General features: G+C 31.1%; 3 protein-coding genes and 1 long non-coding RNA gene across 6 annotated transcripts; 1 reads left to right on the top strand and 3 right to left on the bottom strand.

Moving 5' to 3' along the window:
* Window positions 1-11: 11 nt before the first annotated feature.
* On the bottom strand, window positions 12-1,986 carry LOC119663425 (probable ATP-dependent RNA helicase DDX53). Its single transcript, XM_038073029.1, has 4 exons — window positions 1,913-1,986; window positions 825-1,258; window positions 639-752; window positions 12-555 (listed from the first exon to the last, which is right to left on the bottom strand). The coding sequence occupies exons 2-4, from the start codon at window positions 1,239-1,241 to the stop codon at window positions 46-48; spliced, it is 1,041 nt and encodes a 346-aa protein (XP_037928957.1). The 5' UTR covers window positions 1,242-1,258; window positions 1,913-1,986; the 3' UTR covers window positions 12-45.
* Window positions 489-13,290, top strand: LOC119663426. Of its 3 annotated transcripts, none has more exons than XR_005251043.1 (4): window positions 489-576; window positions 1,691-2,159; window positions 7,291-7,759; window positions 12,835-13,077. It is a non-coding gene; the product is annotated as an uncharacterized LOC119663426 (long non-coding RNA). The 3 variants fall into 3 exon arrangements; XR_005251042.1 differs by having other exon boundaries at window positions 505-594; XR_005251044.1 differs by lacking the exon at window positions 489-576 and adding an exon at window positions 13,198-13,290 and having other exon boundaries at window positions 2,073-2,159; window positions 12,835-13,135.
* LOC119663423 (probable ATP-dependent RNA helicase DDX43) lies at window positions 4,397-7,586 on the bottom strand. Its single transcript, XM_038073027.1, has 8 exons — window positions 7,513-7,586; window positions 6,421-6,854; window positions 6,235-6,348; window positions 5,646-6,151; window positions 5,186-5,576; window positions 4,980-5,120; window positions 4,801-4,901; window positions 4,397-4,743 (listed from the first exon to the last, which is right to left on the bottom strand). The coding sequence occupies exons 2-8, from the start codon at window positions 6,835-6,837 to the stop codon at window positions 4,476-4,478; spliced, it is 1,938 nt and encodes a 645-aa protein (XP_037928955.1). The 5' UTR covers window positions 6,838-6,854; window positions 7,513-7,586; the 3' UTR covers window positions 4,397-4,475.
* LOC119663424 (probable ATP-dependent RNA helicase DDX43) lies at window positions 9,935-13,130 on the bottom strand. Its single transcript, XM_038073028.1, has 8 exons — window positions 13,057-13,130; window positions 11,966-12,399; window positions 11,780-11,893; window positions 11,191-11,696; window positions 10,731-11,121; window positions 10,525-10,665; window positions 10,346-10,446; window positions 9,935-10,288 (listed from the first exon to the last, which is right to left on the bottom strand). Exons 2-8 carry the CDS (start codon window positions 12,380-12,382, stop codon window positions 10,021-10,023), a joined length of 1,938 nt encoding a protein of 645 aa, XP_037928956.1. The 5' UTR covers window positions 12,383-12,399; window positions 13,057-13,130; the 3' UTR covers window positions 9,935-10,020.
* Window positions 13,291-14,314: the final 1,024 nt, after the last annotated feature.

The following is a 14,314-nucleotide window of genomic DNA, read 5'->3' as shown; positions in this document are numbered from 1 at the left end:
TTTTTTCTTCATTCATTTTAAACTATGGTTTAACTATTTCCTAACTTACGCTTTTATTCCACGGAACGAGTACTTGTTAACTTCTTTTGCTATTTGTAATGCTAATTCTCGCGTTGGCGCTAAAATTAATATATTTGGACCATTACGTTTCTCACGTGGTGTAGTCTGTCCATCAGTATGAATCAAAGCAGGAAGCAGAAATGCTAAAGTTTTTCCAGTCCCTGTTTGGGCTATACCTATCATATCCTCGCCTCTCAATAATATAGGCCATGCTTGCTTCTGTATTGGTGATGGTTCATTAAAATTTTGTTTCTTTAACTCATCAAGGATATCAGGATAATCTTTGAAACAATGTTGAAATTTCCAAATTGGTTTCGGTATATCAGGACACATTTGATCTTCATTTGTCACCAAACGGGAAACACTTATATTATTGTTTAAATAACGCATTTCATTCACTTCTTCTTCTGTCTTAATAGCGACTTCCTCTACTTCTTCATAAAAATTTTTTCTCAAGTCTGGCAGATGCGCCCAGTGTAACCTACGATGTTCTTCCTGTAATCAAAAATGCCTCATGTGAGCAAAATAAATATGGTAAATCGATAACTTAATATGTAGATTTTAAAAATTTTTCTTACAACTTTTCTATTCAAAGTTTCCCAATCGATAGGCTGCAATACTACATGGTTTTCGGCGCCACCATTATATACATTTTTCGTAGGCGCATTTAATCTAATTCCACCACTTTCTCCCTAAATCAATTTTGTTATGAGATATTATATTAATATATATCCATATTCTCCTTCTTTTTAATTTATACTTACAGATTTTGGAGCTGCAACCTGAATATTGTCATTTTCGGAAGAAGCATTAAAACGATTCATTGTATTTTCTTTTAATACAACTTTGGGATTGTGCGAGACTTCGTGATTTGGAAATGAAAAATTTCTATTTTCTTGACCAGACATAATATCACGAATATATTTGACTGCATCGTCAACATTTTTTCTATTACGACCCTTGACAGAAATTTCCTTGGTGTCATTGTTTATATGTATATAAACGTTGAAGTTTGTTCTAATTTCTTTAATTTTACAACCGCCACGACCAATTATGGCACCAATGTAAGCAGGGTCTGCAGGAAATTTCTCCATAAAATCATCAAAATGATTTAAGTTTGAGTTTAAAACTCCACACTCGTTCCTTTCAGATTGAGTTGCACCAGTTCCAAAAGTATCCATTTTGAAGTAAGCAAAATCTAAATAAAGGAATACCTGATTATTCCGTTTTCTATAAAACGAACCAAATTTCAAACATTCAAATCGCGACCGCTTTTACGAACTCCTCAATCATAAGATATGAAACGGTATTTAAAATTGACTATTAGAATTAAAAATATGTTTAACATTGATTATTAGGGAATAAAGCAATTGCACTCTTATGTTTAAAGTATGTCGAAAATAATACTGCCGCCGCCTTCTTAAGTCTCATCACGCAATGATTCTTATATAAATATTTCAAATGGAGATTTTTTTTGCAAATACGTCACATAACCTTAAATATATGTGAATTGCAGTGATTTTTTTTTATAGTTAATTTTTGTTTTTTAATTATAGTTTTAAAATTCTTTAAATAAAGAAACAATGATTTCTTTAAAACTTTTTGTTTAATATGTGCATTATATTTGCAGTTATTTCTTGGAACAAGCAAAATTGGCGGCTGTTTCAAGTTCTTGTCGGTTGCGAAAACAAATCAAAAATTCTTAATACTATAAAATATTTTTAACAAGTTCCAGAATTAATTGAATAAAGTTGAACATATATTCGAACTGAAGTCATGAAACACGTATCAAGTATCACGAATCACGAATCATGAATCACGAAACACGAATTTTTTGGAGGAAGATACATACCAGCCTTAAAACCAAATCCAATTGAAAAAACACAAGCCGCTAAAAAAACGATCCGACCACCGACTCGTCTCTTGCAAAAGTAACCAATGAACAAGAAAACTTGTGTCGTTCTTTCAAAATTAATATAAATACATTTGGCAGCCCATACTCAAATTTGCGTGATGTAACTATATTAATTTGGTTTAGACTTTTTGGACACAAATGAATTTCACAAGGGGATAAATCGGATTAGCACACTATTTAATAGGTAAGCCCACATACTATTTTCATACTACATGTGTTAAATTATAAAAGTTTACAAAGTTCTGACATATTCATATCAAATTCATATAATCATATCAAATTCAATTCATAAAATTACGGTTACATTGATAAGAACAATGTACCGATTAGCATTCTGAGAAGAGCGTCTCAGAAGAACCTATACACTAATAACTCGATTAACAGCTACTTCGTACAACAGTAACCTCGATTAACGACCCAGCCGTATTTCTGATCGTGTTTAGCTTAACAGTGAAGAAAACGACAAACATGTCTTTTATAATGCAAGTAAGAGCTGGTTTGAGAATCAATATACCATAAAACTTTCTGCAAAAGGTACAACATTAAAAATGTCATACTAATGTCAAACAGAGATCAGTCGTGGAAAAAAACAAAAATGTGATCTCTTAAGAAATTTTGGAAGCACTTACGTCTGGAATACGTCGTCAAAACCCTGTGCCTGTACCTTATACCAACGTAAATGAAAAATCTGCTAAATTTGCGGAGAAAGAGGCAACTAGAGATCTCAAAATTAAAGATCTATTTCGTCAGAGTAGCTCGGATTGTTTTTGAGTTCATTATATTAATAATTATGTTAATGATTTTTTATATATTTTGTGCAATAGGCGGTGATTTATTCAAAATATATCGTTTGGTTTTCCCTTTTGTGTCTATTGATTTATCAATGGCCAATCTTTTGTCGCGAGTGTTATAAAATATTGAAAAATAATTTCATTCTAAAATGATAATGATAAATGCTACATCATTTTGAAGAGCTACTCAATTCACTTTGAAATTCTGTTAATTAGCAACCGACATGTAAATAAGAAATCATACAAACGGATTAAATATCAAACAGAATTTTTTAATTCACTCTAACCGTAATCGACTCTACCCCATTTACTGTGATTGAAAATCGTAGTATCAATTATCATATATCACAATATTATATTAATCATACAAATATTACAGACCTCTCTCAAAGGTAAAGATGTCTTTAATCTCCGCAATCCAATAATTCTAACGGATATGCCATTTCAATTCAAAAGATTGCAATTCACAATTCTATTGGCGTCTGCAATCACCATCTAAAGCGAGCTTAGTTCAATATTTAGGATACTGTGGTTCAACTCTCAACACAGATAATCTTCCACATGAACAACTATATGTTACTTGTTCTATAGTCCACAAATCGAACAATATATATCTACACTCGCAATGGAATAATAAAATAAAATTATTGATAAAATTTATCAATATTTGGAAAGCGTGCTTTCTAATTTCTTTCTTTTCCATTTAATCAGACAGCCATGTTAACACGTATCTGCGTATAGCTGCTTTTATTAAATATTATATGTATACAACTTTAACAAATTTTATTAAATTAAATGACGTTTATTATTTAAATTAATTAAATTAAAGATTTATTTCAAATGACATCGATAACGATCTTCGCTGATCAGATGAATTGATTTCTTAGGAGGTCTTATCTATGGCTTAGTGAGAAATGATCATTCGAAGTGATAGTAAAGATTTCAAGTTAGTATAATGGCATTCATTGGCTTGACTTGACCTTGACTTGACTACAGTACTATACTTGAGCAGTGATCAATTGTCTATCAATTGTCTGTTTAAAATAACATTCAAATTAAATATGTATAATGTGAAAAAAATATATATTTTATTTTAAGTTCATTTTATACCTCATCCAATACATTTATGAATCCTATTAAAACTGAATCCTATTAAAATTCATTTTAAATGAAACAACTAGAAAACTTACTAATACAGAAATTTAATCAACTTTATCAGCCTCTGATTAAAAATCGTATATAGCGATTACAATATTTAACTCACATCGTTGCCTGTACAAATAATTAATCTCCATCTTAAAAAAATTTCAAATAAAATATCTTATTTTCAGGAAAAAGTTGAAACTTTTACAAACGAAAAAGTAAGAACACAATAGAATCATCATAAAGTTGTAATTGATTAAATTTATTAAATTAACAAAGTTCACTGTATAAAAAACATATTTTAAATATTTCTTATTTAAAACCTTATTCTAAAATGTAATTTTGTATTTCAATTTAAATAATACACATTTTTAATTAATTTTATTTTAGATTTTTCTTATTGTACATTATTATACTAATAACATTAGAAATAGTTTGTTAATTAATTTTCAATTTTAACGATCAACACTTTTTTAAGTAAAACACTGATCGGTTCGAATCAAACAGGGTTATTCACGATCTTGTTTATCGAATAATACCCCTACCATATTTTAAAAAAATATCATTTAGTAACGGCGATTAAAACCACCACCCCTTTTAAAATCTGTACCACGTCTTTCTTTCATCTTCTCAAAACGATTGGACATTCTGTATAGTTCTTCTGGAGCTGCTTGACCAGCTTCTTCTAAAATACGAATGAGATCCTTTGCAACACCCCAATCCGAGCGTGTTATATAACTTATGGCAGTGCCAGTTCGCCCAGCGCGTCCAGTTCTACCAACACGATGAACATACTCCTCAATATTACGCGGAAAATCAAAATTAATAACATGACTAAATGAAAAACAATTAATACAACAAATTCGGTTTCAAATACTACTAAGCACTTACGTAATATCCTCAATATCTAAACCTCTTGAAGCAACATCTGTCGCTATCAAAACCTGTATATCACCTGACGCTATATCAGCCAGTGCTTGTTCTCGATCGGTCTAAAGACAATTTTTTTTAAGTTTATAAGAATTTTATATTCTGAGACATTACTCTAATTAAGTTAATGCATTATGTACCTGATCACGAGAACCATGTATACATTGTGTTGACAGGCCTTTTAGAGATAAATCACTGGACAAATCGTCAGCACGAGCTCGCTTAGAACAGAAGATAATAACCTTATCGGTTGATTTAAGGTTTTTTAAAAATGCAAGGACCTGCAACAAGAATAAATACATTGTTCTTCATAATTCTTCTTATTTAAGTTTTCAAATAATATTACCGTATTAAATTTGTCCGCATCCTCCAAGAGTTCTACATTTTGACTCACAGTATGAGTGGCAGTTAAATCAAGCGAACCAACACACACTTGAATAGGATTGTTCATATAACTTTCGGCCAATCTACCAACACTTGGTGGCCAGGTGGCACTAGTCATGACGGTCTGCCTGTCAGGACGTATGTCGAGTAGAATTTTTCGGATCTGTGGCTCGAAACCCATATCCAGCATACGATCCGCTTCGTCTAGTATTAAATATGTAACTGATGTAATGTCTATAACTTTAGCTTGAACCAAATCATTAAGACGTCCAGGAGTACAAATAACGCATTCAGCTCCTTCTTTGAAAACACTAATTTGGTCACGACGATTCCCACCACCATAAATGCATACACTGAATAAGAATTTCATAATTTTTTTCTTCATTCATTTTAAACTATGGTTTAACTATTTCCTAACTTACGCTTTTATTCCACGGAACGAGTACTTGTTAACTTCTTTTGCTATTTGTAATGCTAATTCTCGCGTTGGCGCTAAAATTAATATATTTGGACCATTACGTTTCTCACGTGGTGTAGTCTGTCCATCAGTATGAATCAAAGCAGGAAGCAGAAATGCTAAAGTTTTTCCAGTCCCTGTTTGGGCTATACCTATCATATCCTCGCCTCTCAATAATATAGGCCATGCTTGCTTCTGTATTGGTGATGGTTCATTAAAATTTTGTTTCTTTAACTCATCAAGGATATCAGGATAATCTTTGAAACAATGTTGAAATTTCCAAATTGGTTTCGGTATATCAGGACACATTTGATCTTCATTTGTCACCAAACGGGAAACACTTATATTATTGTTTAAATAACGCATTTCATTCACTTCTTCTTCTGTCTTAATAGCGACTTCCTCTACTTCTTCATAAAAATTTTTTCTCAAGTCTGGCAGATGCGCCCAGTGTAACCTACGATGTTCTTCCTGTAATCAAAAATGCCTCATGTGAGCAAAATAAATATGGTAAATCGATAACTTAATATGTAGATTTTAAAAATTTTTCTTACAACTTTTCTATTCAAAGTTTCCCAATCGATAGGCTGCAATACTACATGGTTTTCGGCGCCACCATTATATACATTTTTCGTAGGCGCATTTAATCTAATTCCACCACTTTCTCCCTAAATCAATTTTGTTATGAGATATTATATTAATATATATCCATATTCTCCTTCTTTTTAATTTATACTTACAGATTTTGGAGCTGCAACCTGAATATTGTCATTTTCGGAAGAAGCATTAAAACGATTCATTGTATTTTCTTTTAATACAACTTTGGGATTGTGCGAGACTTCGTGATTTGGAAATGAAAAATTTCTATTTTCTTGACCAGACATAATATCACGAATATATTTGACTGCATCGTCAACATTTTTTCTATTACGACCCTTGACAGAAATTTCCTTGGTGTCATTGTTTATATGTATATAAACGTTGAAGTTTGTTCTAATTTCTTTAATTTTACAACCGCCACGACCAATTATGGCACCAATGTAAGCAGGGTCTGCAGGAAATTTCTCCATAAAATCATCAAAATGATTTAAGTTTGAGTTTAAAACTCCACACTCGTTCCTTTCAGATTGAGTTGCACCAGTTCCAAAAGTATCCATTTTGAAGTAAGCAAAATCTAAATAAAGGAATACCTGATTATTCCGTTTTCTATAAAACGAACCAAATTTCAAACATTCAAATCACGACCGCTTTTACGAACTCCTCAATCATAACATATGAAACGGTATTTAAAATTGACTATTAAAATTAAAAATATGTTTTTTAACATTGATTATTAGGGAATAAAGCAATTGCACTCTTATGTTTAAAGTATGTCGAAAATAATACTGCCGCCGCCTTCTTAAGTCTCATCACGCAATGATTCTTATATAAATATTTCAAATGGAGATTTTTTTTGCAAATACGTCACATAACCTTAAATATATGTGAATTGCAGTGATTTTTTTTTTATAGTTAATTTTTGTTTTTTAATTATAGTTTTAAAATTCTTTAAATAAAGAAACAATGATTTCTTTAAAACTTTTTGTTTAATATGTGCATTATATTTGCAGTTATTTCTTGGAACAAGCAAAATTGGCGGCTGTTTCAAGTTCTTGTCGGTTGCGAAAACAAATCAAAAATTCTTAATACTATAAAATATTTTTAACAAGTTCCAGAATTAATTGAAAAAAGTTGAACATATATTCGAACTGAAGTCATGAAACACGTATCAAGTATCACGAATCACGAATCATGAATCACGAAACACGAATTTTTTGGAGGAAGATACATACCAGCCTTAAAACCAAATCCAATTGAAAAAACACAAGCCGCTAAAAAAACGATCCGACCACCGACTCGTCTCTTGCAAAAGTAACCAATGAACAAGAAAACTTGTGTCGTTCTTTCAAAATTAATATAAATACATTTGGCAGCCCATACTCAAATTTGCGTGATGTAACTATATTAATTTGGTTTAGACTTTTTGGACACAAATGAATTTCACAAGGGGATAAATCGGATTAGCACACTATTTAATAGGTAAGCCCACATACTATTTTCATACTACATGTGTTAAATTATAAAAGTTTACAAAGTTCTGACATGTTCATATCAAATTCATATAATCATATCAAATTCAATTCATAAAATTACGGTTACATTGATAAGAACAATGTACCGATTAGCATTCTGAGAAGAGCGTCTCAGAAGAACCTATACACTAATAACTCGATTAACAGCTACTTCGTACAACAGTAACCTCGATTAACGACCCAGCTGTATTTCTGATCGTGTTTTGCTTAACAGTGAAGAAAACGACAAACATGTCTTTTATAATGCAAGTAAGAGCTGGTTTGAGAATCAATATACCATAAAACTTTCTGCAAAAGGTACAACATTAAAAATGTCATACTAATGTCAAACAGAGATCAGTCGTGGAAAGAAACAAAAATGTGATCTCTTAAGAAATTTTGGAAGCACTTACGTCTGGAATACGTCGTCAAAACCCTGTGCCTGTACCTGATACCAACGTAAATGAAAAATCTGCTAAATTTGCGGAGAAAGAGGCAACTAGAGATCTCAAAATTAAAGATCTATTTCGTCAGAGTAGCTCGGATTGTTTTTGAGTTCATTATATTAATAATTATGTTAATGATTTTTTATATATTTTGTGCAATAGGCGGTGATTTATTCAAAATATATCGTTTGGTTTTCCCTTTTGTGTCTATTGATTTGTCAATGGCCAATCTTTTGTCGCGAGTGTTATAAAATATTGAGAAATAATTTCATTCCAAAATGATAATGATAAATGCTACATCATTTTGAAGAGCTACTCAATTCACTTTGAAATTCTGTTAATTAGCAACCGACATGTAAATAAGAAATCATACAAACGGATTAAATATCAAACAGAATTTTTTAATTCACTCTAACCGTAATCGACTCTACCCCATTTACTGTGATTGAAAATCGGAGTATCAATTATCATATATCACAATATTATATTAATCATACAAATATTACAGACCTCTCTCAAAGGTAAAGATGTCTTTAATCTCCGCAATCCAATAATTCTAACGGATATGCCATTTCAATTCAAAAGATTGCAATTCACAATTCTATTGGCGTCTGCAATCACCATCTAAAGCGAGCTTAGTTCAATATTTAGGATACTGTGGTTCAACTCTCAACACAGATAAAAATTTATCAATATTTGGAAAGCGTGCTTTCTCATTTCTTTCTTTTCCATTTAATCAGACAGCCATGGAAACATGTATCTGCGTATAGCTACTTTTATTAAATATTTCATATAAGATTATATAAATATGTATACAACTTTAACAAATTTTATTAAATTAAATGACGTTTATTATTTAAATTAATTAAATTAAAGATTTATTTCAAATGACATCGATAACGATCTTCGCCATCGCTATGTTGACATTGTTTATAATTTTATGAACTGATCAGATGAATTTATTTCTTAGGAGGTCTTATCTATGGCTTAGTGAGAAATGATCATTCGAAGTGATAGTAAAGATTTCAAGTTAGTATAATGGCATTCATTGGCTTGACTTGACCTTGACTTGACTACAGTACTATACTTAAGCAGTGATCAATTGTCTATCAATTGTCTGTTTAAAATAACATTCAAATTAAAAATGTATAATGTGAAATAAATATATATTTTATATTAAGTTCATTTTATACCTCATCCAAATACATTTATGAATCCCATTAAAACTAATTCATTTTAAATGGAACAACTAGAAAACTTACTAATACAGAAATTTAATCGACTTTATCAGCCTCTGATTAAAAATCGTATATAGCGATTACAATATTTAACTCACATCGTTGCCTGTACAAATAATTAATCTCCATCTTAAAAAAATTTCAAATAAAATATCTTATTTTCAGGAAAAAGTTGAAACTTTTACAAACGAAAAAGTAAGAACACAATGGAATCATCATAAAGTTGTAATTGATTAAATTTATTAAATTAACAAAGTTCACTGTATAAAAAACATATTTTAAATATTTCTTATTTAAAACCTTATTCTAAAATGTAATTTTGTATTTCAATTTAAATAATACACATTTTTAATTAATTTTATTTTAGATTTTTCTTATTGTACATTATTATACTAATAACATTAGAAATAGTTTATTAATTAATTTTCAATATTTTAACGATCAACACTTTTTTAAGTAAAACACTGATCGGTTCGAATCAAACAGGGTTATTCACGATCTTGTTTATCGAATAATACCCCTACCATATATTAAAAAAATATCATTTAGTAACGGCGATTAAAACCACCACCCCTTTTAAAATCTGTACCACGTCTTTCTTTCATCTTCTCAAAACGATTGGACATTCTGTATAGTTCTTCTGGAGCTGCTTGACCAGCTTCTTCTAAAATACGAATGAGATCCTTTGCAACACCCCAATCCGAGCGTGTTATATAACTTATGGCAGTGCCAGTTCGCCCAGCGCGTCCAGTTCTACCAACACGATGAACATACTCCTCAATATTACGCGGAAAATCAAAATTAATAACATGACTAAATGAAAAACAATTAATACAACAAATTCGGTTTCAAATACTACTAAGCACTTACGTAATATCCTCAATATCTAAACCTCTTGAAGCAACATCTGTCGCTATCAAAACCTGTATATCACCTGACGCTATATCAGCCAGTGCTTGTTCTCGATCGGTCTAAAGACAATTTTTTTTAAGTTTATAAGAATTTTATATTCTGAGACATTACTCTAATTAAGTTAATGCATTATGTACCTGATCACGAGAACCATGTATACATTGTGTTGACAGGCCTTTTAGAGATAAATCACTGGACAAATCGTCAGCACGAGCTCGCTTAGAACAGAAGATAATAACCTTATCGGTTGATTTAAGGTTTTTTAAAAATGCAAGGACCTGCAACAAGAATAAATACATTGTTCTTCATAATTCTTCTTATTTAAGTTTTCAAATAATATTACCGTATTAAATTTGTCCGCATCCTCCAAGAGTTCTACATTTTGACTCACAGTATGAGTGGCAGTTAAATCAAGCGAACCAACACACACTTGAATAGGATTGTTCATATAACTTTCGGCCAATCTACCAACACTTGGTGGCCAGGTGGCACTAGTCATGACGGTCTGCCTGTCAGGACGTATGTCGAGTAGAATTTTTCGGATCTGTGGCTCGAAACCCATATCCAGCATACGATCCGCTTCGTCTAGTATTAAATATGTAACTGATGTAATGTCTATAACTTTAGCTTGAACCAAATCATTAAGACGTCCAGGAGTACAAATAACGCATTCAGCTCCTTCTTTGAAAACACTAATTTGGTCACGACGATTCCCACCACCATAAATGCATACACTGAATAAGAATTTCATAATTTTTTTCTTCATTCATTTTAAACTATGGTTTAACTATTTCCTAACTTACGCTTTTATTCCACGGAACGAGTACTTGTTAACTTCTTTTGCTATTTGTAATGCTAATTCTCGCGTTGGCGCTAAAATTAATATATTTGGACCATTACGTTTCTCACGTGGTGTAGTCTGTCCATCAGTATGAATCAAAGCAGGAAGCAGAAATGCTAAAGTTTTTCCAGTCCCTGTTTGGGCTATACCTATCATATCCTCGCCTCTCAATAATATAGGCCATGCTTGCTTCTGTATTGGTGATGGTTCATTAAAATTTTGTTTCTTTAACTCATCAAGGATATCAGGATAATCTTTGAAACAATGTTGAAATTTCCAAATTGGTTTCGGTATATCAGGACACATTTGATCTTCATTTGTCACCAAACGGGAAACACTTATATTATTGTTTAAATAACGCATTTCATTCACTTCTTCTTCTGTCTTAATAGCGACTTCCTCTACTTCTTCATAAAAATTTTTTCTCAAGTCTGGCAGATGCGCCCAGTGTAACCTACGATGTTCTTCCTGTAATCAAAAATGCCTCATGTGAGCAAAATAAATATGGTAAATCGATAACTTAATATGTAGATTTTAAAAATTTTTCTTACAACTTTTCTATTCAAAGTTTCCCAATCGATAGGCTGCAATACTACATGGTTTTCGGCGCAACCATTATATACATTTTTCGTAGGCGCATTTAATCTAATTCCACCACTTTCTCCCTAAATCAATTTTGTTATGAGATATTATATTAATATATATCCATATTCTCCTTCTTTTTAATTTATACTTACAGATTTTGGAGCTGCAACCTGAATATTGTCATTTTCGGAAGAAGCATTAAAACGATTCATTGTATTTTCTTTTAATACAACTTTGGGATTGTGCGAGACTTCGTGATTTGGAAATGAAAAATTTCTATTTTCTTGACCAGACATAATATCACGAATATATTTGACTGCATCGTCAACATTTTTTCTATTACGACCCTTGACAGAAATTTCCTTGGTGTCATTGTTTATATGTATATAAACGTTGAAGTTTGTTCTAATTTCTTTAATTTTACAACCGCCACGACCAATTATGGCACCAATGTAAGCAGGGTCTGCAGGAAATTTCTCCATAAAATCATCAAAATGATTTAAGTTTGAGTTTAAAACTCCACACTCGTTCCTTTCAGATTGAGTTGCACCAGTTCCAAAAGTATCCATTTTGAAGTAAGCAAAATCTAAATAAAGGAATACCTGATTATTCCGTTTTCTATAAAACGAACCAAATTTCAAACATTCAAATCACGACCGCTTTTACGAACTCCTCAATCATAACATATGAAACGGTATTTAAAATTGACTATTAAAATTAAAAATATGTTTTTTAACATTGATTATTAGGGAATAAAGCAATTGCACTCTTATGTTTAAAGTATGTCGAAAATAATACTGCCGCCGCCTTCTTAAGTCTCATCACGCAATGATTCTTATATAAATATTTCAAATGGAGATTTTTTTTGCAAATACGTCACATAACCTTAAATATATGTGAATTGCAGTGATTTTTTTTTATAGTTAATTTTTGTTTTTTAATTATAGTTTTAAAATTCTTTAAATAAAGAAACAATGATTTCTTTAAAACTTTTTGTTTAATATGTGCATTATATTTGCAGTTATTTCTTGGAACAAGCAAAATTGGCGGCTGTTTCAAGTTCTTGTCGGTTGCGAAAACAAATCAAAAATTCTTAATACTATAAAATATTTTTAACAAGTTCCAGAATTAATTGAAAAAAGTTGAACATATATTCGAACTGAAGTCATGAAACACGTATCAAGTATCACGAATCACGAATCATGAATCACGAAACACGAATTTTTTGGAGGAAGATACATACCAGCCTTAAAACCAAATCCAATTGAAAAAACACAAGCCGCTAAAAAAACGATCCGACCACCGACTCGTCTCTTGCAAAAGTAACCAATGAACAAGAAAACTTGTGTCGTTCTTTCAAAATTAATATAAATACATTTGGCAGCCCATACTCAAATTTGCGTGATGTAACTATATTAATTTGGTTTAGACTTTTTGGACACAAATGAATTTCACAAGGGGATAAATCGGATTAGCACACTATTTAATAGGTAAGCCCACATACTATTTTCATACTACATGTGTTAAATTATAAAAGTTTACAAAGTTCTGACATGTTCATATCAAATTCATATAATCATATCAAATTCAATTCATAAAATTACGGTTACATTGATAAGAACAATGTACCGATTAGCATTCTGAGAAGAGCGTCTCAGAAGAACCTATACACTAATAACTCGATTAACAGCTACTTCGTACAACAGTAACCTCGATTAACGACCCAGCCGTATTTCTGATCGTGTTTTGCTTAACAGTGAAGAAAACGACAAACATGTCTTTTATAATGCAAGTAAGAGCTGGTTTGAGAATCAATATACCATAAAACTTTCTGCAAAAGGTACAACATTAAAAATGTCATACTAATGTCAAACAGAGATCAGTCGTGGAAAGAAACAAAAATGTGATCTCTTAAGAAATTTTGGAAGCACTTACGTCTGGAATACGTCGTCAAAACCCTGTGCCTGTACCTGATACCAACGTAAATGAAAAATCTGCTAAATTTGCGGAGAAAGAGGCAACTAGAGATCTCAAAATTAAAGATCTATTTCGTCAGAGTAGCTCGGATTGTTTTTGAGTTCATTATATTAATAATTATGTTAATGATTTTTTATATATTTTGTGCAATAGGCGGTGATTTATTCAAAATATATCGTTTGGTTTTCCCTTTTGTGTCTATTGATTTGTCAATGGCCAATCTTTTGTCGCGAGTGTTATAAAATATTGAGAAATAATTTCATTCCAAAATGATAATGATAAATGCTACATCATTTTGAAGAGCTACTCAATTCACTTTGAAATTCTGTTAATTAGCAACCGACATGTAAATAAGAAATCATACAAACGGATTAAATATCAAACAGAATTTTTTAATTCACTCTAACCGTAATCGACTCTACCCCATTTACTGTGATTGAAAATCGGAGTATCAATTATCATATATCACAATATTATATTAATCATACAAATATTACAGACCTCTCTCAAAGGTAAAGATGTCT

This window comes from Teleopsis dalmanni, unplaced genomic scaffold (assembly GCF_002237135.1).
Source record: "Teleopsis dalmanni isolate 2A unplaced genomic scaffold, ASM223713v2 unscaffolded_contig_0392, whole genome shotgun sequence".
Classification (NCBI taxonomy): domain Eukaryota; kingdom Metazoa; phylum Arthropoda; class Insecta; order Diptera; family Diopsidae; genus Teleopsis; species Teleopsis dalmanni.
This window is presented reverse-complemented; position numbering and strand designations above follow the sequence as displayed.

Coding starts and splice junctions, on each gene's coding strand:
- LOC119663424 (XM_038073028.1), bottom strand. CDS start 12,382: ATGGATACTTTTGGAACTGGTGCAACTCAATCTGAAAGGAACGAGTGT. Junction 11,894..11,965: donor AGGTTGCAGCTCCAAAATCT/GTAAGTATAAAT, acceptor AAATTGATTTAG/GGAGAAAGTGGTGGAATTAG. Junction 10,289..10,345: donor TTAGATATTGAGGATATTAC/GTAAGTGCTTAG, acceptor TTTTTCATTTAG/TCATGTTATTAATTTTGATT.
- LOC119663423 (XM_038073027.1), bottom strand. CDS start 6,837: ATGGATACTTTTGGAACTGGTGCAACTCAATCTGAAAGGAACGAGTGT. Junction 5,577..5,645: donor TCGTTCCGTGGAATAAAAGC/GTAAGTTAGGAA, acceptor ATTCTTATTCAG/TGTATGCATTTATGGTGGTG. Junction 4,744..4,800: donor TTAGATATTGAGGATATTAC/GTAAGTGCTTAG, acceptor TTTTTCATTTAG/TCATGTTATTAATTTTGATT.
- LOC119663425 (XM_038073029.1), bottom strand. CDS start 1,241: ATGGATACTTTTGGAACTGGTGCAACTCAATCTGAAAGGAACGAGTGT. Junction 753..824: donor AGGTTGCAGCTCCAAAATCT/GTAAGTATAAAT, acceptor AAATTGATTTAG/GGAGAAAGTGGTGGAATTAG. Junction 556..638: donor AAACTTTGAATAGAAAAGTT/GTAAGAAAAATT, acceptor TTTTGATTACAG/GAAGAACATCGTAGGTTACA.